This window comes from Eptesicus fuscus, chromosome 18 (genome assembly GCF_027574615.1).
Source record: "Eptesicus fuscus isolate TK198812 chromosome 18, DD_ASM_mEF_20220401, whole genome shotgun sequence".
In the NCBI taxonomy this organism is placed as follows: Eukaryota; Metazoa; Chordata; class Mammalia; order Chiroptera; family Vespertilionidae; genus Eptesicus; species Eptesicus fuscus.
Genome location: NC_072490.1, coordinates 29,280,547 through 29,305,290, shown reverse-complemented (window position 1 = coordinate 29,305,290; position 24,744 = coordinate 29,280,547). Strand labels below are relative to the sequence as shown.

The following is a 24,744-nucleotide window of genomic DNA, read 5'->3' as shown; positions in this document are numbered from 1 at the left end:
TTTCTGCTCCCAAGAACACATAATAAAGGAGTCATTTCTCACCAGCACAGTAGGGACATGGTCAGAACCTGGCTGCCACATCTGCCCAAGTGTGTTGGCTGGACGCTACAGACAGAGGCCCCAGACTGTGAGATACTATGCCTATGAAGTGGCCACAGCTCTTGGCTTAGAATGGTGGAAATCCCATACTAACGGGCGAGAGAACATAAAGACCAGTTCTCGCTAAAAGAATACAGCCACAGCTCTCCGAAACCCTGTGAAACAGAGGGACTCGAAATGCATTTGTCAAACAGGTAAGGTCTAAACTGGTCCCAGAGTGGGGTGAGGGTGCTTCAGAGGCTTCTCTGAGTGGGCAGACTGCATCTAAAGCACCAGCATCGGTGCATCCAGAGGCAGAGAACGGCTGGGGAGACCAAGACACGGTCAGAAGGGAAGCTGGAAGCATGTCTCTAACAAGCACTAGGAAGCTGCATGTGGTGTGCTCCCCGCTGCTCTAGCGACACACAAGATGACTGGCCATCATGGATGAGGTAGGAAAGTTTTTCCAATCCTGTAGCTTTTTGAGACCATCACGGTGGAGCAGACCTCCACTTCCCATCCCAACCCTGAGGAACGCATCTCACCTACCTCATCACGTGAGAGAGAACACTCTGAATAGCTTAAAACACAGGCTTGGGCTTCAGAAAGACCTGCTTGGGTTCAAATCCCAGCTTCACCGCTCATTAGTTGTGTGTCTCGGGTCAAGTTGGTTTACTTACTTGGAGTAGGGACACCTGCGGTTTCTACTACCCTCTACAACTCTCAGTCTATAGACAGACACTTGCCAGCACTCTGCTCATTGACCCAAGTCCTCTCTGGTCACAAGAATCAACATTTTTCTTTCTCCCCTTGAGGGGAGACCACCCGATGGGAAAGGCATTCCTGCACAGCAGTCAGTGCCAGTACTCACTGTCCGTTCCCTGGGCATTCTGCGGTCCACAGAGGCTGGTCTACTTGACAGTTTCCAAAGTCGCAGCTTCATGTTTCCTCGGCCACCAGCTTGGTTTCTGGATGAAACTTCTCCCACCGTCTCTGCTCCAAGGCTTTCTAGAAGCCTCCTGCCCAAATGCTTGACTGGGCTGGCTTCCCTATTTTAGCAGGCCCAGGCACAAAGCTGCTCAGCATCCAGATTTCACAACCTGGTAAAACACAAGCTTGTGTTTGCTCTTACTCTTAACATGGACTATAGTACAGTCGTTCCCAAAATAGATCAAATCCTAGATTGGCGGACCCCAGGCAATGTTAAGCTGTTGAGCCACATAGTGACCAACCTGCATGATTCTTCCTTAGCCAGGAGGCCTCTAAAAGCCGCGTAGTCTGCTGCACCTCCTTTCCCAGCTTACAGTGTTCCTGTTGGTTCTGTACTAGGAGCCAAAAAGAGGCTACAAAGAACCTCTGGCCAACACAGTCTCTGCCCCTCAGGAGCTTACCACCTAGTTAGAAATACAAATACATGTAAGCGGGGGGGCCGGGGGCGGGGAGGTGCAATCAGGTGCTTTAAGAAAAAAAGAACCTGCTACAAGCAGAATCACTTCACAATTTAAGATGAACTCATGGAGATGTCAGGCCATTGAGCAAGAGCAGACTACAGAGCAAGTGTTCCAAGGTGAGGCAACAAGACTGGGCTCAAAAAACTCACTAGGCAAGCAAGGGAGGAACAGACAAGAACCTTCTATGTGAGCCAAAGACTTTGGAGACCAGTGTATTATCCACTGGAAGTGCTAGAGCAGAGGAATGCAACAAAATCTGGACCTGCAGTTCATCTATTAACTCAGAACAGGCTTAGGAGGAGGCCATAGAGAAGAGAGTCAAGACAATTTCAAAAACAACTAGAATGGAGAGTATCATTCTCCAACTGGAGAGGGAAGAAAGATGCTCAAAAGAAATTTAAAAAATAAACTCGCAAGGACTTAAGCCTGGCTACCTGGAATGGCGGGGTAGCTGGTAGAAATGGGGAATGTGGATGATGCTCACATACTGGCGTTGGTCAAAATGAGCTTTAAATGATGCAACATCCAAGCAGGGTTTACAGACCTTTGGAGCCAAGGGGCTGGGACAAGGGAAAGTTGTCAGTTGTGGGATGACCCAGGGCTCTCACCACAGAAGCAAGCACACCCTATGGGGCGTACTGGAACAGCACTCCATGGTTGGTCTTTCTGCTGAAACTACTTAGAATCTCCAGTTCTGCATGACTCAAGGCTTTACATACTCAATAAAATGTCTACAAGGATGGGGGAAACAGACAAAAGACTCAAACAGATAACCACCCAGTTACTAATCCAAATAAGCATGTACCTTCAGTTTAAAGACAGAACTAGTACAAAAAAGTCTTGAACTTTAGGGTTTATTGTTGATATAGTTGTAGTGGTTCTGAAACTTTTATATTTTAAGATTGAGCAAATGAGTAAAATATGTTAAAGATAATGGAAGTCAGTTTTATCACTGTGAGAGAAAACAGAAATAAGTATGGAATGGGGGAAGGCAAAGAAAAACCAGTATGTTAGTTGGAATTAAAACTCAGTATGAACTCATGATTTTAAAATTATATACAAAATAAATGCATACTTACACATGCAAGTTCCCCACATACATATATATCCACATATTTGTATAATCATCTCCATGTCTGCTGAAAATAGAAGCAATGACACCCCAGAATCAACGTGAACATCTGCCAATTACAGCTTCTAAATGACATCTGAAAGAAACCAGGGCTCTTGGAGAAATCACTATACTATGCCAGGGCTACATTATCCTGTGTCAAAAATAAGGAAGTGAACAAAAAATTATTGGGACATATCAAAAGCATCTAGCCCGCTTGAAGGAGCTCCCAGAGGTTAAATCAGGAAATTTTCTGCATCAAAATAAATAACATTAAATTTTAAATGAATCCAGGAATCTAAAGTTTTATTAAACATTTATGAAACACCTGTGTACCAAGCACAGATTTTAATTACGAATAATATATGGCTCCCAATCTCAGGAAACTAACTCTTGAGGTAGGTAGGGTAGGGACGGAGCAGGGAGAAAAATATAACTAATGTGGGCTTGAAAAGTTGATAGGGTGATGGCATAGTAAGAAAAATGAATTATTTCAGAAAAAAATGTTTTTAAAAAATCAAGAAGTCAAAACTAATACTAAGACAAAAAAAGAAGAAGAGAAAGTTCTTCCTTCCAAAAGAGTACAAACTAATAAAGGCAGACATTATTTCAGGGTTAGAAATGTGATATTTTACAATCAATGTATAGTAGAATTCATCATCAATGACTAAAAGTATTAGATAAAAGTTTGTTGACAGACAGGCTTTTAAAAAGTTTCCAGATTAGTTATTCATTACAAAGAGAAAATGTAACCTTTGCAACCACCACCTTAACCAAGTGATCTGAGTCAACTTCACCAATAATGGGAAAAACAAACATCACCTGTTTCCTAATGTGATACACGGAAACAACACTCATATGTATTGTTCTTACCTGAATCTGAACATCCGGAAACAATCAGACAAACCCAAATTTAGGGGCATTCAACAAAATAATTGGCAAACACTTCAAAGATGTCAGTCATGAAAGACTATGTAAGATAATAAGCCTGTTTCCTAGGAAACAAACTGACAGTTTGGGGAACAAAGGGTCAGGATTCTGTAACTTATTTTCAAATGGGCCAATAAAAATAATGATTTTAAATTTATGGAAGAGATGAAGCAAATGTAGAAAATGTTAAGAACTGAAGAATCTAAGTGAAGGTTCCATAATACAACTTCTGCAACATTTCTATAGGTTTGAAAATTGGGAATGTATTCTGAAACACACACACACACACACACACACACACACACACACACACACACACATCTCATTTAATCCTCTACAAGTCCTGGAGGAATTAAAAGATAGGGTGTATTATTTCAAAGCAAGGAAACTAAAGCCTAAGCAGATAAATACTTTACCCTAAAACCTACTCTCTCACCTGTGGAGAAAAAACATTAATTCTTGGGGAGAAAAGGAAAATAATACACAGAGGTGTCAAATAAGGGACAGCTGTAGGTGACAATACTATATATACTGTTTCTAGTTTTCCTGATTTTTCATATTTCTACCATAAAAAAAGAAATGTATGCTCAAAATATACCAATTAATATTTTTAATAAAGCAAATAATTTTACAGCAAATGAAATCTTTCCAGAATTTAATAAACTTGGCCATTCCAAGTAAATACTGTTATTTAGATTCAATGGTTTCATGATTGCATAAAAAGGAAGGGATGAGTTCAAATGGCCAGGCAGTAATTAGCTCTTGGTTTACTTTCCTTTGATTCGTTTACAATGGAATATTTGCATGCTTCCTCCAAGGACGTTGTACCTTCTTGCTGGCTAAAACATCCAGGTCACTGCAGATTCGGGCACGTGTAGAGGAAGGCTGGATGATGTCATCCACAAACCCTGGTGAAACACAAAAAAGGGAGATCATCTGCATCCCCAATGGTGTCACTCTCCATTCTTGTGCTCAACCTGGGCACCATCTCTGGGACCCAAAGTGTGAGCTGGACCCAACTTGATATAAGAGGGGCTGGGCCCTCTGAACTCTCTTCTGCATCCCTGGAGCTCCCCTATTCCTCTGGCAGGTCCCCAACTTTGCAAGAAAAGGAAAATGTGACCCTCTCCCTGCCAAGATGAATTCAATAGGAAATAAATAAATGTGTATTTTCAAAAATAGCTACAATTCCTGTACACAAGTCCCTCTACAATGTGACACTGACACTCCTTCCATGAAGAAATAGATTCTGGCCCTAGCCTGTGTGGCTCAGTTGTTAGAGCATCCTCCCATGCACCAAAAGGTATCAGGTTCAATTCCCGGTCAGGACACACCTAGGCTGCAGGTTTGGGTACAGGAAGGCAGCCAATCAATGTTACTCTCTCAAATAGATCAATGTCTGTCTTTCGCTCTCTCTCCTTCTCTCTAAAATCAATAAGCATGTCCTCAGGTGAGGGTTAAAAAAATAAAAAATATGCCCAGCCAGTATGGCTAAGTGGTTGAGCATCGACACATGAACCAAGAGTTCACTGGTTCGATTCCCAGTCAGAGGGCATATGCCCAGGTTGCAGCTCGATCCCAGGGGGGACATGAAAGAGGCAGCTGATCGATATATCTCTCTCATCGAAGGTTCTATCTCTCTCTTTTCTCTCTCAAATCAATAAAAACATATTAAACGTAAATAAAATATAAAATAAATAAATTAAAATATGTAGATTCTATTTCTTTACCTGGCTTTATGACTTGCCACAAAATGTGGCAAAAGTGACACTGCAACTTCCAAACCTAGGCCTCAAGGCACGTTGCAGCTTCTCCTCTCAGCCTTTTGCTGCCCTCAGGTCACATGGACTAGCCTCAAGAATAAGAAACCATATGGAGAGTCTAGCTAGCGGCCAGCACCAACCATGTAAGAGGCCATCTTGGACCTCCAGCCCCAGTCAAGCCACCAGATGACTACAGCTGAATGACTGATCCCAGGCAAGACCAGCAGAAGAACCACCCAGCTGAGCCCAAACCAAATCACTGATCTACAGAGCCATGAGCAAAATAAGGGGGAGAGGTTATTTTAACTCACTCTGTTTTATGGTCAAGTTTTACACAGTACTAGGTAACTAGAACAAAACTAAAAAATTTAGCCATTTCAGCAATGTTGCTTACATCCTGGTTACCAAAGCAGCCTAAAAAGGCCCCATTGTCCTTAAGTGATGATTGCCCAGGGACAACCCCTACCCTTAACAGTCTCCAGGTTCAACTGTAATGGCAAAAGGCAGTTTATGTGAGACTTTTTGGAGGAAAAGAATGAGAGCAAGTGACCCAACAAATGAACTATGCTGCCATCCCCACCACAGTTCCTACCTCTCACTGCTGCAGGAAAAGGATTGGCAAACTTGTTGATATATTCTGCTTGAGCATCTTCCACATTCTCACGTCCTTTGAAAATTATCTCCATAGCACCCTGTCATGAGAGGGGTTAATGAATTTCAATGGAGATTCCAACAGACCTCCCTCAACTCATTAACTCATTATCTGTGATTGCCAATCTCTTGGTAAATCAAAGTGTACTGGAGTGAAGGGCTAGCTCCAGGTGCCAGGGCACAGAAATGGGAACTGCCTGGAGTCAGCCATCATGATTCCATGATGGGGCTGTGTGATGGGACGCTCAGCTGTGGCCCCAACAACAGGCAGCCCAGGCAAAGCCATGAGCTTGTTTCCCCAGATTCCATCCTACCATCAGCCAACTGCACTTATCCAAAGACGTGTGGCCTATTTTCCACTATTAGATCCATGGTCTCCTGCATCAAGGGGAAGAAAAATGCTGTTTTCCTTTTTCATTATCCTGAACCCTGAGTACAAAATCCTGTGGCCAGAGGATGGCACATTGAACTGCAAATGAAGAAGTACGAGGAACTGAAAAATAAGCCTTCACATCAGAATCCCGAAAAGTCAGCTCAGGGGGTGGAGGGTATAGTTATCTGGTTCAACACCAACAGCTATTTCAAAGCAGAAAGGAGTGAGGAGCAGGCTGAGCAACAGGAAGTACCTTGCCCAAAGTCACCAGGTTCAGAACAAAACAGTCACCAGGGTCAGTTCAGCTTCTTGGGCTCAAAGGAGTGGCTCTGGGGCCCTCCCTAGGAGATGAGATGGGGTTGGGGGAAATGTCCAGTCCTCCCAACGGCTCCTTCAGCTGACTCATCTCTTTACTGACAATCTCAAAACCCTGAGCATGAGATAGCAGCATGGGCCTGAAGTGAGAGTGCAGGACAGGAGGCAGAGCTGGCCCTGGGGCCCCAGGAGGGAGACTTTCCAAGTTCTAGGCCCCATCTCCCTGGAGTCTGGGTCCATCCTGGGAACCCTGGCCTCTCTCCAACATCTCCCAGCTGTGCTTTCAGCTCCTGCTGGGAGGGTACAGTCTCTAGACCCAGGAAGAAGGAAAGCTAGAGATCCTCACCTTTGCTCCCATGACTGCAATCTCTGCTGTGGGCCAGGCATAGTTGGTGTCACCACACAGGTGCTTGGAGCTCATGACATCATAGGCACCACCATAGGCCTAGAACAGACCCACATGGTGAATGTTAGAGCTTGTGTCAACCAGATCCTGTCTCTGACAGATCCCAAGAATCCAAACGAAATGAGAATGAAAAGAAGAAGAGCCCCCAATGTGTGTGAGACCAGGGAGCCAGAGCAGAGAATCCCTGGGCACAGGCCAGAAGCTTTCACAGTCAACACCACTGTCTTTCACAGCTTCTTCCCACTGCTATTTTCAGTTCCCAGAGATGACCATGGACATCTCTGCAGGATGTGTCCCCAAGTATATAAACGCTGTTCTCACACAATCTTTTAAGGGTGAGCGTATACTCCTACCCCTGCCAAAACTCTTGGCAGATCTCCAACCACAACCATGATAATAGGAGTGGGCATAGGCTCCAGTGTGAGTTTCTCACCTTCCTGGTGATGACTGTGACTTTGGGCACAGTTGCCTCAGCAAATGCGTAGAGAAGTTTGGCGCCATGCCGGATGATGCCGCCGTATTCCTGTGCTGTGCCTATGTAATGAAGAAGAGTTACTAGATACCCACAATAGCCCTCACAAGGTCTGCCTGCCACTCTCAGCTGTGAGGTCTTCCCCTGCTCCCCAAAAGGCCAGGAGAGGAGCAACCCTCGCACAGCCCCATATTCTGGACAACCAGACTCTAAAGAAGTCACAAATCTTCAGGGAATTTGCAAAATTTCCAAATGAAGTGGGGATCTCAGTGGGACAGCCACCTCTCCTGGCTCCCACCTCTGTCAATGACTTACCAGGCAGAAAACCAGGGACATCAACAAAAGTGATGAGTGGAATGTTGAATGCGTCACAGAATCGGACAAAACGAGCCCCTTTCACAGAAGAATTAATATCCAAGCATCCTAGAAGAGAGAAATTATCCATGCTGAGCTTCTGGGCAATTCCCATTCCACTCACAATGGGAATGTGCTCTCAGCAACCATCCAAGAGCTGATATCTATAGAGGCACCAAAATCTCCTCTTCAAAGAATAGAAAAGGGGAACTCTCACACTCCAGGAAAAACAGGGCAGACAAGAGAACCCACCTGGCACTGGCCCAAGAGGGCCTGGGAGTGGCCTCAGCCCCAAAAGCCCCCTTGCTGGGAGCACAGCCCGTGCAAACTATCAGGCTCTGCTCACACTGAAGGACTGCTGCCATCTGAGGCACAGCCTAGTTTACCCCCGTGGACTGTAGTGGGAGGTATCATTCAGGAGCTGGTCTTAAGAGTCCCTGTAGCTTGAAATCAAATCCTGGCCCCACCAATTACAGCTATGTGCCCTTGGGCAATGACTTTATGTTTCTGAGGTGAGGTTCCTTACCTGCAAAGTAGGATATTACTACCTCCTACCAAGTTTGTAAGGATTAAGGGAGAGGGCATCTATAAAGTAGCATGAAGTAGAGTTCAATTTCTAGTAAATACCCCCTCCTAGAACAATTATCAACATATTCTATGAGGCCAGCACTACTCTGATACCACAGAAAAAGGATATTATGACAGAGAATGCAGACCAAAATCCCTCATCAACAGAGATGCAAAAATTCCCAATATATTACCAATTCAAATCCAGAAATATATAAAAACTAATGCATCATGACCAAGTGGCATTTATCCCAAGAATTCAAGGTTGATTTAACCTGTGAAAACCAGTGAAACTACTAAATAAAGTAGGAAAATAATATGGTCATCTCAACATGTATAGAGAAAGCATTTGACAAAATTCAATATTCACTCATAATTAAAAATTAGCAGTAAACTAAGAGTATGATGGAACTTCTACAATCTGATAAAGAGTATCTACAGCCCTAGTCAATTTGGCTCAGTGGATAGAGCGTCGGCCTACAGACTGAAGGGTCCTAGGTTCGATTCCAGTCAAGGGCACATGTCCAGGTTGTGGGCTCAATCCCCAGTAGGGGATGTGGAGGAGGCAGCCAATCAATGATTATCTCATCATTGATGTTTCAATCTCTCCCTCTCCCTTCCTCTCTGAAATCAATAAAAGTGTGTGTATGTATGTGTGTGTATATGTGTGTGTGTGTATGTATGTATATATATATATGTATGTGTATGTGTATATATATATGTGTATATATATATGTATGTATATATATATACACACACACACATACACACAGAGTATCTACAAAAAAATGTAACATACCGGTGGATCAGAAGAATAAATAAATCTCCAATTTGCTCTATACTAGTGCTGTCCAAAAGAACTTTCTATGATGATAGAAACGTTCTCTGGCTGTGGTAGCCATTAGTCACATGTGGCTATTACGCACTTGAAATAGGGTTAGTACATCTGAGAAACTATGATACTAACTAGTGGCCTGGTGCATGGATTCATGCACATTGAAAGGAAATTAATTAGAATAAATATTTTAATATGAATGTCAACAAAAACAACCAAATTCACGATCGACAATGACAAATCTACACACGTGTGCAACTGGCGCCAGCGAGTCAACGTTTATTTTTAAACTGCCAGTGCACATCATGTGTACCGGCCAGTTGGACAGACATACAGTCAGGCACTTAGCCTTTTATATATATAGACTGTATTTAATATTAATAATTTACTTATACTATTTTAATTATTTTAGATTTAATTATTTTTTAAGTTTTATAGCTAACATCCTGGATAGATCTATATTTTCAAGCAATCCCTATCAAAACCATAGGCAGTTATCTTGTAGATATTGTTAAACAGATTCTTCTAAAATTCATATGGCAATACAAAGAAGACAGACTAGTCAAACAGTGTTTAGAAAAAGAACAAAACTGGAAGATGGACACTAGTTGACTTCAAGACATACTTACAAAGCAGGTTTCTCAACCCTGGCACTACTGACATTTTCAACTAATATTTTGCTGTGGAGGTTTGTTTGTGCACATAGGATGCTGAGCAGCATTACCAGCTTCTACCCTAGATAGCCCAACCCCCATCAGCACCTGTGAAAACCAAAAATGTTTCCAGCATTGCCATATGTCGCAAGGATCTCAAACTTGTCCCAGGTTGAGAACTACAAAGTACTGTAATCAAGACAGTATTGGCAGCCCGGCCGGTGTGGCTGAGCATCAACTTATGAACCAGGAGGTAACAGTTCAATTCCCGGTCAGGTCACATGCCTGGGTCATGGGCTGGATCCCTAGTAGGGGGTGTGTAGGAGGCAGTCAATCAATGATTCTCATCATTGATGTTTCTATCTCTCCCTCCCTCCCTCTGCCTCTCTGAAATTAATTTTAAAAAGACAATATTGGCATAGGCATAAAGATAGGCAAAAACAACAATGAAACAGATTGTGAAAAAATATACCCACAAACTGATATTAGACCAGGCACCAAAACAATTCCATGTGGAAAGAAAGTCTTTTTACAATGGTGTGGAACAATTAAATATCTGTATGGGGGAAATTTTTTAAAATAAAAAACAAACTCCTGTTTTATCTATAAATGATATGCAAAGACAGTTAATTCATTCCCAGTCAGGGTACATGCCCGGGTTGCAGGCTTAATCCCCAGGAGAGGGTGTGCAGGAAGCAGCAATCAATGCTTCTCTCTCATCGATGTTCTTATCTCTCTCTCCCTTTCTCTCTCTGAAAGCAATAAAAATATATTTTTTAAAAAGTCCCTCTTGCCAAACACATTTGCTGAGATGATAGAAATGTTCTATATCTTGCTTTAGATGGTGATTACAAGGCTGAATACAACTATCAAATTGATGAAACCCATCAAAATGAGTACTTGAAAGTTGTGCATTTTATTGTGTGTAAATTATCCTAATATATAAAAAAACAGGGGCCGACATGACCTAAAATACCAGATGGATGACCAAACATGGGGCGACCAGGCAGGCAGGGGGGTTAGTGAGGGACAAGTAAATGACTGAACAGCAGGCTGCGTGGGGTGATCAGGCTGGCAGGGGGGGCAGTTGGGGGCGACTAGGCCAGCAGGGGGGACAGTGAGGGCAACCAAACTGGCGGGGGGGAGACATTTAGAGGCAACCAGGCCAGCAGAGGGGGGCAGTTGGGGGCGACCATGCTGGCAGGGGTGGGGCAGTAAGGGGCGAACAGGCTAGCAGGGGAAGTTGGGGGTGACCAAGTTGGCGGGGGTGGGGTGGGGAGTAAGGGGCAACCAGGCTGGCAGGAGGGAGCAGTTAAGGCCAACCAGGCTACCAGGGGGGGGCAGTTAGGGGCGACCAGGACAGTGGGGGGACAGTTAGGGGCGACCAGGTTGGCGGGGGGAGGCAGGTGGGGCAACCAGGCTGGGGGGGGGGCAGTGGGGGGCAATCAGTCTGGCGGTGGGGGGCATTCGGGGGCAACCAGGCCAACAAGCAGAGACCGTTAGGGGTGATCAGGCTGGCAAGGGGGGCAGATAGGGGCAATCAGACAGGCAGGCAGGTGAGCAGTTAGGAGCCAGCGGTCCCGGATTGTGAGAGGGATGTCTGACTACCAGTTTAGGCCTGATCCCTTAACTGGCAGTCGGACATCCCCCAAGAGGTCCTGGATTGGAGAGGGTGCAGACTGGGCAGAGGGGACCCCCGTGCATGCATTTCGTGCACCAGGCCTCTAGTAACTCAATAAAAGAAAAATGTTTTGCCCCAGTCGGTTTGTTCAGTGGTTAGAGCATCTGCCCACGAACAGAAGGGTCTCAGGTTTGATTCTAAGTCAAGGCAGCCCTGATCAGGGCATGTGCGGGAGGCAACCAACCTCCCTCCCTCTCTCCCTCTCTCTCTCCCTCTCTCTCTCTCTCTCCCTCTCTCTCTCCTCCCCCATCCCCACCTCCTTTCCACTCTCAATGGAAAAAATATCCTCACGTGAGAACTAAGAAAATATAAAAAACTAAAATTAAAAAAAAAAAGGAATCTGAGTCATGAATCACAGGATAAAGACAATTCTAAATTTAAAAATTGCAAAAAGTACAAAGGGGCTAGACTAAAAATCAAACCAAAAAAATAGGTTGAGTACTGACAACCCAAATAAGATGTAATAAAATTGATATGGAACCCAAAAATATCCTGAATAGCCGCAGCAATCTTGAGAAAGAAGAATAAAGTTGGAGGGATCACAATACTAGATATCAAGTTATACTACAAAGCCACTGTAATCAAAACAGCCTTGTACTGGCACAAGAACAGGCATATAGATCAATGGAACAGATCAGAGACCCCATAAAATCCACTCAAGACATTACACTCAGTATTGACAAAGGAGGCAAAAACATACTGTGAAGTCAAGACAGTCTCTTCAATAAGTGGTGTTGAGATTATTGGATAGACACATGCAAAAAATGAAACTACATCACTGACTTACACCATACACCAGAATAAACTCAAAATGGATAAAGGACTTAAAATAAATGTAAGTCATGAAACCATAAAAATCCTAGAAGAAACCATTCGCAGCAAAATCTCAGACATCTCTTGTAGCAATATGTTTATAGATATATCTCCTAGGATAAGGGAAACTAAGAAGAAAACAAATGGGGCTACATCAAAATAAAAAGCTTCTGCACAGCAAAAGAAACCATCAACAAAATGAAAAGGGAGCCCACTGTATGGGAAAACATATTTGACAATGATACATCTGATAAAGGATTAATATCCAAAATATATAAGGAAATCCTACAACTTAACAAAAGGAAGACAAACAATCCAATTTAAAAATGGGCAAAGGACCTAAATAGACATTTCTCCAAAGTGGACAGACAGATGGCCAAGAGACATATGAAAAAATGCTGAAAGTCACTGATCATCAGAGAGATGCAAATTGAAACGACAATGAGGTATCACCTCACACCTGTCACAATGGCTACCATCAACAAATGACAAGTGCTGGCAAGGATGTGGAGAAAAGGGAACCCTAGTACACTGCTGGTGGGAATGCAGACTGGTGCAGCCACTGTGGAAAACAGTATGGAGGGGAAAAGGGGACATATGTAATACTTTCAACAATAAATATTTAGTTTTTTTAAAAAGGTCATCAGGACAGAAAGCCCCAAGTACCTAGCAACGGGAAAAACTGGGAAAACAAGGACCTCACCCCCCATGGTAGTCTTTCCTCCCCAAGCATATTGCCGGCCATGGGATCTAGACCCTGTGACTTTCATATTCCTGGCTGTGCAGTTCAGACCCTCCTCTGATCTTTCCTCCCCTAGCATGTCACCAGTCATGCGGTAGACCCCCTTGGAGGAGGAACAAGGGGCCTAAGAGTGGACTCCCTTGCATGACCACTCCCTTATGCATTGACCCCTAGGGATAACATCTAGGCTTCAGTTGTGTTTCAGCTCCAGGCACAGACAGACAAGTGAGCCATGGCTGACCTCAGGACCAGCTGCACTGACTAATGACACCCTGCCCTGGAGGCCACCAATCAGTGGAGACCACGACCCTGAAAGGACACACCTGGAAAGCGACACACCAGCAATGAATTTGAAACTAAAAACACAACACCATTTACATTAGCGCACATCCACAATCTGACAAAATAAATCTAACAAATTACATAAATCTAAGAGTATACATACAAGATCTATGTGAGGAAGACTACAAAACTGCTGATCAAAATAAAAGAACCAATTAAATGGAGAGAGATTCCATGTTCACAGTTAGGAAGACTCAATATTGTCAAGAGGTCCGTTCCTTCCAACTTGATGTTTAGATTTAATACAATTCCAATCAAAATCCCAACAAGTATTTTGTGAATATCAACAAACTGATTCCAAACTTTATATGGAGAAGCCAAAGTACCCAGTTCAGCCAGCACAATGTTGACGAAGAACAGAGTTGGAGGACTGACACTACCCAATTGTAAGACTTACTATAAAGATCAATAATCAGGACAGAGTGGTAATGGTGAAAGAACAGACAAACAGATCAATGGAACAAAACAGAGAGCCCAGAAATAGACCCACATAAATAAAATCAACTGATGGTGAAAAGGAGCAAAGGCAATACAATGGCATAAGAATAGTCTTTTGAACAAATGGTGCTGGAACAACTGGAAACCCACAGCAAAAGAAATTGATCTAGATACAGATTCTACTTTTCACAAAAATCAATTCAAAATGGATCCACAACCCTAAATATAAAACACAAAACTATAAAACTCCTAGAAGATAACATAGAAGAAGACCTAGAAGACCTTAGGTATATGGATAAATTTTTAGATATACAATCAAAAGAATGATCCATGAAAGAAATAATTGGTAAGCAGGACTTGATTAAATTAAAACCTTCTGCTCAGCAAAGTGCACTGTCTAGAGAATGAGAAGACAACCTCAGACCAGAGAAAATATTTGCAAAATATGCATCTGGTCGAGGACTGCTAACTAACATATACCAAGAACTCTTTAAAACACAGGAATAAGAAAACAAAACACCAATTTAAAAATGGGTGACTTCAGGTCAAGATGTCAGAATAAAAATGGCAAAAATTTTATAAATTTTTGGTTTCTTCTCAGAGCCAACAGTTGGCAAGGGTGCCATGGGAGACAGAGAATGGACAGATGAGGAGAAAGAAGAGCAGACACACAAAGTTAAGGCCACTGAGAATGAGGTGTTGGCCTGGGCCTCCCAACCACACACACAAATAGCAGGGCGTTCTGATACTTGACCTTCTGTTTGCCTTAGCAAAGCTAACGGGCCTTGTCCAGGTGTAGAGTAGAAAACAAGCAAATAAACCTCAAACCTCAAAACAAAAGCAAAACCAGACTATGTGATCTTTTAAAGCAGAGAAGTTCTGTATGTGTTTTTAGATGGATAAATCCAGCAAAAGCAAAGTCCAAGGCAGACTCCTGAAGCTATCACTGGTATTCCTGTTTATTCGTAAGTTTTGTCACTTGCTAAGTGGGACAGGCTGGCCAGCCTCTGTATAGACAGCTGGCTGCATGTTCCTCTGGGCCATGTCCCTTTAGGAGCCATCAGTTCCTCCTTCTGTATCCCCTGACTTGGGACTTGCTGAGCCCTGCAGAGAAAGCCCTGCTGCCCTCCCATACCTAGAAGCACATTGGAAAGCAAGAACATTTTCCTCCAGAAATAAAACACACATTTCCATGTAAGGATCCCATACATGAGAGGAAAGCAGTGTCTAAGGTCCCCATTCCACACTCCCAACCCCACCCAGAGCACAGACCTGGCTGTGACTCAGGTCTGGCCATATCACCAGGAAGCTGTAGGGCACAGACACAGCAAGATGTGTTAACTTGACACATACTCTGTATCTGGAACCATTGAAGGCACTGGAGATTAAACTGAATAAGACACCAACACCCTGCCCTCATGGAACTCAAGAGTTTCATGGATGAGTCATAAATCTAACTGAAGGGAACAAAAAGCAGACCTCTGAAAAAGTTAAGACCTTACAAGTTCAGGAGGAAAGTTATCAATAAACACTTAAAAAATAGGAAAGTATAAAAAGAAGCATTGGAGAAATGAACATTAAGAGAGAAAAGAGCTTTCATAAGAACATCTATTGGAGTTTTTTCTTTGGCTTGGAAGGCCATGTCCGAGGAAAAAGCAGAAGGTAGACACCGAGGGCCAGGCAGCCCTGACCCCCCTCCCACCACCACCTGAGGTTTATGAGAGCTTCTCCTTCCTACCTGAAGCCACGTTAGGTTGGTTGCCAACAATTCCAACGGTCCTCCCGTTCATTCTTGCAAAACCAACAATGATGTTCTTGGCATAATTGGGCATGATCTCAAAAAATTCCCGCTCATCAACAACCTGCAGGGATAAATGAACTCCTGAGCTCAAAATGATAAAGAACAAGATATAACTAACTACATTACAGAACTACAGAGCTGGTTAGCAGCCACCCCACCACAGGCTCTCCAAGGAAGCAAGACGACAGAGGGGCACCTTCTCCCTGCTGGATGGGAAAACCCCTGTGCACACTGCTAGGGGAAGATACACTAGCACAGCCTTTTTATTATTTTTGTTGTTGTTGTTAATGTTTTTATTGACTTGAGAGAGAAAGAGAAAGTGAAACATCACTGTGAGAAACACTGATCGGCTGCCTACTGCACAGCCCCTACTGGGAATTGAGCCCACAACCTAGTCATGTGCCCTGACTAGGAATCAAACCAGCGACCTTTTGATGCATAGGACAACCAGGAAAGCCTTTTTAAAAGGCTCTATTTGAATTTGGCATGTTTTAAAAAACATTTTTGTATTGATTTCAGAGAAGAAGGGAGAGGGAGTGATAGAAACATCAATGATGAGAGAGGATCATCGATTGACTGCCTCCTACACAGGACCAGCAACCCGGGCATATGCTCGGGCATAGTCTCAAACTGTGACTTCCATGGTTCATAGGTCAACGCTCAAGCCCTGAGCCACACTGGCCAGGCTGAATTTGGCATTATTCATTACACTTTTTAACTTTATTTTTAAATCATTTCAAACTTATATAAAAATTTCTAAAATCATTTTTTTAAATGTATATATCTGTCACCCAGATTCCCCATTAACATTTTTAATATGTTTTTACTGATTTTTAGAAAGAGAGGAAGGGAAAGGGATAGAGAGATAGGAACATCAATGAGTGAGAAACTTCATCAATCAAGCTGCCTCCTGCATGCTCCCCACTGGGGATCAAGCCGGCAACCTAGGCATGTGCCCTGACCAGGAATCGAACCAGTGACCTCTTGGTTCATGGGTCAATACTCAACCACTGAGCCGCACTAGCTGGCTAACATTTTACCACATAAGCTTTATCATTCCTTCTCTCTCTCTACCTATCTCCCTTCCCTTTCACTGTGTGTGTGTGTGTGTGTGTGTGTGTGTGTGTGTGTGTGTGTGTGTACATTCTCTTTTTACATATATATGAATACTAGAGGCCCAGTGCACGAATTCGTGCACGGGGGGGGGGGGAGGTGGGATCGGGGCCTGTCGGCCAGAGGGAAGGACCACGGGAGGTTGGCCGGCAGACCCTGATTTAGTTGTGCAGATGTGCTGAGGTAGCGGCAAGCAAAGACCACAGACAGAGCACCCCAAAACGGCCTGAACACCAGCTATGCTCTGAGATGGAAATACAGCTCTACTTCGCTGCCTGCGCTCGGGCTGCCTCATCCCCAGGGCAGAGTTGCTGACAGACAGGTCATCTCTCCTACCTCAGCTACACATTTTCTCGGGGCTCCGCCCCCAAGCATGATAGGTAGCTGACTTTGACCAAGAGTGGCACACCGCCGTAGGAGTGCTAGCCAATCAGCGGATGGGAGCCCGGAAAGGCGCAGGGCCTCGCTAGAAGTGGCTGACAGGGGCAGAAGGGCGAGGGGTGCCCGCGGTGCAGTGGCAGAGGTAAGATGGTGGTGGTGCTTACTTTACGTCTTTGCAGTTAGGCTGCTGCCTTGCCCCTTCTGCGCCTCTGAAATGCTACTCTGTCTTGATCAGCATCGAGGTCGCTCTCTTCCTACAGGCTTCCTGGACCCAGATTTTCATGTGCCTGGAGCCTTAGCCAGGGGGAGGGGCCAGCCGGGAGGAGGGACCGCGGGAGGTTGGCCAGCACAGTGGTTTGGCTGTGGGAGCGTACTGACCACCAGGGGGCAGCTCCTGTATTGAGCATATGCCCCCTGGTGGTCAGTGTGTATCATAGCGACTGGTCAACCAGTCATTCCGGTCATTCAATCATAACGGTCACTTAGGCTTTTATATATCTAGACATACACACCCACAAATTTTTTGTCCTGATCCATTTGAGAATAAGTAAGATATGATACCTCTTTACCTCTAAGTTCCTCACTGTGCATCTCCTACAAAAAAGGACATTCTCTTATAGAACTATAGTGGTATTATCGAAATCAAAAAATTAACATAAATACTATTATCCTACCTAATAAAAGAGTAATATGCAAATTGACCCTAACTCCCCTACACCCACATGCCACACCCACAAGCCAATCAGGAGCAGATATGCAAATAAACCCAACCAAGATGGCTACAGCCACAGAGAGCAAGGTTTCCCAGGCAACAGAGGAAGCCAAGCTTTCCGCCGGCCCTTGCAGGCCTAAGCCTCCACTCAAGCTACAAAGTTTCAATTATAGAAGGTAAACAAATCCAAACAGAAATGGCGGCAGCCACGGAGCTGGAGAGAGCAGGCCAGGGTTGCCCTCGGCAACGGAGGAAGCCAAGCGTTCCACCTGCCCTGGCTGGCCTAGGCCTCCACTCCAGGCTACAAAGTTTCAATTATAGAAGGTGAATTAACCCCAACAGAAATGGCTGCTGGCCACGGAGCGAGCAGGAGGCTTGGCTCCGCTCCAGGCTACAAAGTTTCAATGGTAGAAGTTAAATAAATTCCAGATACCAGGGCCTCCGCTTGGGTCACCAGGGGACATGGCTGGCCTACAAACCACCACAGGCCCCTTGCTCAGGCCGCCCCACGCCCCAAGGGAACCCCCATCCTGATCCGGGACACCCTTCAGGGCAAACCAGCTGCCCCCACCCCTGCACCAGGCCTCTATCCTATCTAATAAAAGAGTAATATGCAGATTGACCATCACTCCAAAACACAATATGGCTGCCCCCATGTGGTCAAAGATCCTGCCCCCATGTGGACACAAGATGGCCACCACAAGATGTTCAGCAGGGGAGGGCAGTTGGGAGGCACCAGGCCTGCAAGGGAGGGCAGTTGGAGGTGATCAACCCTGCAGGGGAGGGCAGTTAGAGGCGACCAGGCAGGCTGGCAGGGGAGCAGTTAGGCATCAATCAGGCTGGCAGCGGAGTGGTTAGGGGGTGAACAGGCTGGCAGGCAGAAGCGGTTAGGGGCAATCAGGAAAGCAGGCAGGCGAGCAGTTGGGAGCCAGCAGTCCTGGATTGTGAGAGGGATGTCCGACTGCCTGTTTAGGCCCGATCCCACCAGCCTGTTCACCCCCTAACCACTCCGCTGCCAGCCTGATTGATGCCTAACTGCTCCCCAGCCAGCCTGTTTGCCCCCAACTTCCCTCCTCTGCCGGCCTGGTCACCCCTAATTGCCCTCCCCTGCAGGGTTGATCCCACTGCGATCGGGCCTAAACGGGCAGTCGGATATCCCTCGAGGGGTCCCAGATTGGAGAGGGTACAGGCTGGGCTGAAGGACTCCTCCCCCGCTCCGTGCACGAATTTTGTGCACCGGGCCTCTAGTCTATTATAAAACCTTATTCAAATTTTTCCAGTTATTCCAATAATATCCTTTTATAGCAACCAAAACCTGGTTCTAGAATCTTAGCCTAGATCACCTGGGGCTTTAGTGGTCATGTCTCTGTAGCTTCCTTTAATTTTTCCCTTCAGTCTTTGTCTTTCACAATCATGACATCTTTGAAGACTACAATCGATTATTGATATATTTGCCTCCTATTTGGATTTGCTTCATGTTTAATTTCAGGTTAAACAGAATATCATAAGAGTGTCCCTTTAGTGAATCACATCAAAAGACATATGGTGTTGGGGGATGGAGAAGGTGGAAGAGGGTAAAGATAAATGGTGATAGAACTGACTTGGGGTGATAAACACACAATATACAGTGTAGATTTGTACACCTGAAGCCTATATAATTTTATTAACCAATGTCACTCCAAGAAATTCAATAAAAAGAATAAAATAAAATTAAATAAAAAGATACATGGTATCAATTTCTCCATTAATGATGGTGATATATGCCAGGTTTCTCCCTTGTAAAATTACTATTTTTTCATTTATAAGCAAGCATTTTGTGGGGAAATACTTTGAAACTATGTTAAATTCCTATACCTCATTAAATTTTCACCCACTAGGTTTACCATTCATTGATGATTCTTGCCTGACCCAATGATAATTGCCAACTGGTGATTTCTCTATCTCCATTTCCTTTCATTTCTTAATCAGCTTTCTACTGTCAGAAAGATCTTTGCCTTTCTAATTTATTTGTACCATCCACAAGTATGAACTTATGGATTCCTGTTTTATTATGTAGATTGTAATCTCTTACCAACATTATTTTATGTTCACATTGCTCCACATTTGCTAGTGAGAACTCATTCAAGGTGGCTCCTAAATCCTTTCAATGTTTCTCCATCATTCTTTGAGTACTACCTTACATTCTGAAATTACCTTATTTTCGAGTTCTTGTATTTTTTTCCTGCCTCAAGTGTTGAATTAGCCCCTTTCTCCAAGGGACCCACATTCCTGAAAGGGGAAAGTGTGTGTGTGTGTGTGTGTGTGTGTGTGTGTGTGTGTGAGTGTGTGTGTGTGTGTGTGTGTGTGTGCGCGTGCGCGCGCACGCACATGCACATATACTTCTAAGAAGCTGTCCTAAAGGACAAAGCTAGGAAATCCACAGGCACACACACTTATGTCTAAAACTGATATAAAAAGCAATAAATGTGTACTGATAACTCTAATTCTAGTCCAATTCAACTACAGTGTTCATTCTAGCTCTCACCCTTCAATATTCATTAACTCCTTTCTCCTACAGTAGACACTTTACTACCATTATCCTCAAAATGTACTTACATATTATATTCCGAACTACAGAGAAAATGGTTTCAAACTGGCTCATTCGTATGACTGCAAAAGCACAAACTCAACTAAAATTCAGGATTTCTTTACCACTATTTCTGTCAGTAAACTAAAGATAGTTTTATTTTAAAAGTTTTCCCCCAGTCTCATTGTATGTCTTTGCCTCCTTTGTCAAATATTAATTGACGTAAAGACATGGGTTTATTTCTGGACTCTTTATTCTGTTTCACTGATCTCTAAGTCTGTTTTTATACCAGTACCATGCCATCTTGATTATTATGGCCTCGTAGTATAGTTTGATATCAGGTAGCACAATACCTCCAACTTTGTTCTTCTTTCTCAAGATTGCTGAGACTATGCAGGCTCTTTTGTAGTTCCATATAAATTTTTGAAATATTTGGGTTCTAGTTCTGTGAAATATACCATTGGTATTTTGATAGGAATTGCATTTAATCTATAGACTGCTTTGGATAGTATAGACATTTTAATGATGTTATTTTTTCCTATTTAATGAGCACAGTATATGCTTATTTGTATCTTCCTTAATTTCTTTCTTCAGAGTCTTATAATTTTCCTAGTACAGGCCTTTTACCTCCTTGGTTAAACTTATTCCTAGGTACTTTAATTTTTTTTTTTTTGATGCAGTTGTAAATGAGATTGTTTTTTAGTTTCTCTTTCTGATAGACCACTGGTATATAAAAATGCCACCAATTTCTGAGTATTAATTTTGTATCCTCTGCAAAGTATTTTTAAAAGCAGATAATCCCAATGCTATTTAAACTGTTCCAGAGCATAGAAAAAAGAAAACTTACAAATTCTCTTTATAATACTTTATGAACTGAACTGTGCCCCCGCCAACACAATTTATAGGTTGAAGCTGTGACTATATTTGGAAATAAGGCCTTAAAGGAGATAAGGTTAAATGGGATGATATGAGGTAGACTTATTCTGATAGTACTGGTGTCCTTACAAGAAAAGAAAGAGACACCAGAGATCACTTTTTCCATGTGCACATAGAAGAAAGACCACATCAGGACATAGCAAAAGACCACCACCTGCAAACCAGGACAAGAGGCCACACTAGAAACCAACTCTGCTGGCACCTTGATCTTGGACTTCTAGCCTCAGAACTGTGAGAAAATAAATCTCTGTGGTTTAAGCCATCAGTCTGTGGAATCTGTTATGGCAGCCCTAGCAGTCTAATACATGAAACAAGTACAACATTGACACCAAAACCCAATTTTAAAATACCTAAAAAAAAATCAATATCACATTATGTTGATGCAAAAATCCGAAATAACACATTAACAAAACATAACAAGATAGAATTATAAATAGATCTAAAGAGAAAAATCACATGATCACCATAAATGCTGAAAGCGCACTTAACAATATTTAATACCCATCCCTGATTTTTAAAAAGCAAGCAAACAACAACAAAAATTAATATACGCCTTAGCTGGCTGGTTGGGGTGAGTGGATAGAGCCTTGGCCTGCAGACTGAAGGGTCCCAGATTCGATTCCGGTCAAGGGCACATGCCTGGGTTGTGGGCTCAGTCCCCAGTAGGGGGCGTGCAGGAGGCAGCCAATCAATGATTCTCATCATTGATGTTTCTATCTCTCTCTCCCTCTCCCTTCCTCTCTGAAATCAATAAAAAAATGTATTTTTAAAAAATAAATTAAATTAAAATAGGAACCAGTGGTAGCTTTCTGAACATGAGAAAAGATGTAATATTTAAAAAACACACTGCCCTAGCTGGGTTGCTCAGTTGGTTGGAGCATCGTCCCGTACACCAAAAGGTTGCGGGTTCGATTCCCAGTCAGGGCACATATCTACGCTGCAGGTTCCATCCCTGGTCGGGGTGCACACAGGAGGCAACCAATCAATGTTTCTCTTTCACATCGATGTTTCTCTCTCTTTCTCCCTTTCTCTCTCTCTAAAATCAATAAACATATCCTTGGGTGAGGATTAAAAAACAATAAAAAATAAATTTAAAAAACACTAATGGCAATCTATCTACAGTTAGTGACAAGATGTCCATTATCACAGTCATTACTTATTATTGCATTTGGTAAAATATGGAGGTGAGACAGGCTAAGCCTTTCCTAGATAAGACTGGCATTTCCTTTAGTTACTCCTCAAACCCTGCAACCAATCAGCACTAGATAAAACGGACACCAGCAGCCACAGGGACCTGCTTTATCAGCAAAGACTCTCCCAATCCTAACACATCTCAGTTTAGCCTCAGAACAACCACTGCATGACCTTACCCTCATTCTAATAGTAAAAAACCCAGCCCTGGGTAGAGACTTATGATGCTAAAAAAACATGTATAACATGTTAGAGCATGTAGCTCCACTGCACCTGCATGAGCCAGCGCCAGTCCACTAAAAGAAGGATCCAGAGGATGAACCAAAAGAACAAAGAAATCCAGCACTACGGAAGCCAGATTCCAGCAGCAGATGGGGGAGCCTTGCTCTCTCCTGGTGGGTGCTCCCTGGATGCATCTAACTTTTTCCTTGTCCCAAATAAATCTTCTCCTCTGTGAATCAGTTTTGCCTACTCTCTTGATTTCTGTCCTGAGAGGGATAAGAACCCTCTCCATCAGTGACAAAGGTACAGTCAGTGCAATTAGACAAGGGAAAGAAATGACAAAATAATTAAAAAGGAAAAGATAAAACTCTTTATATGCAGGCATTATAACAGTACACTTGAAAAACCCAAAAGAATTAACAGTAAAAAACTATCACAGCCCTAGTCAGTTTGGCTCAGTGGGTAGAGCATCAGCCTGTGGACCAAAGAGTTCGATTCCAGTCACAGGCACATACCTTGATTGCAGGCTCCTCCTGGCCCGAGCCCTGGTCTGCGTTTGTGCAGGAGGCAACCAATCGATTTGTTTCTCTCACATGGATGTTTCTCTCTGTCTCTCCCTCTCTCCCTAAAAATCAATGGAAAAATATCCTCAGGTGAGGATTAACAAAAAAAAAGAGAGAGAGAGAGAGAGAGACAAAAAACTTATCAGAAATCATCAGAGAACTTAATAGGTAACAGGATATGCCCTGGCCAGAGTGGCTCAGTTGGTTGGGCATCAGCCCATGCGCTGAAAGATTACCGGTTCAATTCCCAGTCAGAGCACATGCCTGGATTGCCCTCGTAGGGGAGCGGCCAATCAGATGTTTTGCTCTCACATCAATGTTTCTCCCTTCCTCTCTCTAAAAATCTTAAAAAAAAAAAAAAGACAGAAAGAAAAGGTAATAGGATATAAAATGATAAACAGAACCAATAGCTTTATTTATGCCTCAAAAAACAGAAGATAGAAAAGACCTAATTTATGGTGATTGTAAGGTGTGGGGGTGAAGGAGAGTATAGGGGGGATAAATGATGATGGGAGAAAATAAATAAAAAACTAAAGGCAGGGGATATCCCCTGACTGCAGGAAAAAAAAAAAAAGACCCACTTATAATAAAAAGATAAGATACTTAGGAATCAATTTAACAAGATATGTGAAAAGCCTACAGAAGAAAATCTTTAAAACAATTATCAAGGGGAAAAAAAGAACAGTTTTAACAAAAAAAAATACAAGCTATATTTTTAAGATTGTTTCAAATTTATAAGGATGTCAATTCTCCCAGGTTAGTTCATAAATTTAACAGGATCCCAATATAAATAAAACATGATTCCCTATTTCCACCCACTTATACCCTGAAACAAGACAAACTGACTCTAAAGATTCTATGGAAAAATAAACAAGGAAGATTAGGCAAGAAAACTCTGAAAGAAGGATAATCAAGATGAACTATTCCTACCAGATTGAAAGCATACTATAAACTCCCAATAATAAAAAAAACCATGGTCTTAGCCAAGTGTTGGCGAGAACATGAAGGAACTGGAACTTTCATAGACTGCTGGTGCAAGTGCAAAATGGTGCAATCCCTTTTTTGAAAAACCCTTTGACAGTATCTACTAAAGCTAAATGTATGCATGACATGCTACTTTCATTCCTAGGTATGGGTCCAACAGAAATGTATAACTGATTCACCAAAATCACAAAATAGTATGTTAGTATCAGAACTATTTGCAATAGTCCCAAACTATGAATTACCCAAATGTCAATCAACAGTAGATAAACTGGTCTGTTCATACAAAAGCCTAAAGAGACC

At 43.1% G+C, this 24,744-nt stretch overlaps 1 protein-coding gene across 1 annotated transcript in view; it reads right to left on the bottom strand.

Annotated features, from left to right (window-relative positions):
• Nucleotides 1–4,171: 4,171 nt before the first annotated feature.
• PCCB (propionyl-CoA carboxylase subunit beta) overlaps nucleotides 4,172–24,744 on the bottom strand; it is a 74,707-nt gene continuing 54,134 nt past the window's right edge. Inside the window, exons 10-15 of the mRNA XM_008152900.3 lie at nucleotides 15,714–15,837; nucleotides 7,866–7,973; nucleotides 7,512–7,612; nucleotides 7,019–7,117; nucleotides 5,926–6,025; nucleotides 4,172–4,478 (exon numbers count right to left, since the gene is read on the bottom strand). Coding sequence (XP_008151122.1) covers nucleotides 4,357–4,478; nucleotides 5,926–6,025; nucleotides 7,019–7,117; nucleotides 7,512–7,612; nucleotides 7,866–7,973; nucleotides 15,714–15,837 — 654 coding nt within the window. The 3' untranslated portion in view covers nucleotides 4,172–4,356. The remainder of the gene's footprint in view (nucleotides 4,479–5,925; nucleotides 6,026–7,018; nucleotides 7,118–7,511; nucleotides 7,613–7,865; nucleotides 7,974–15,713; nucleotides 15,838–24,744) is intronic.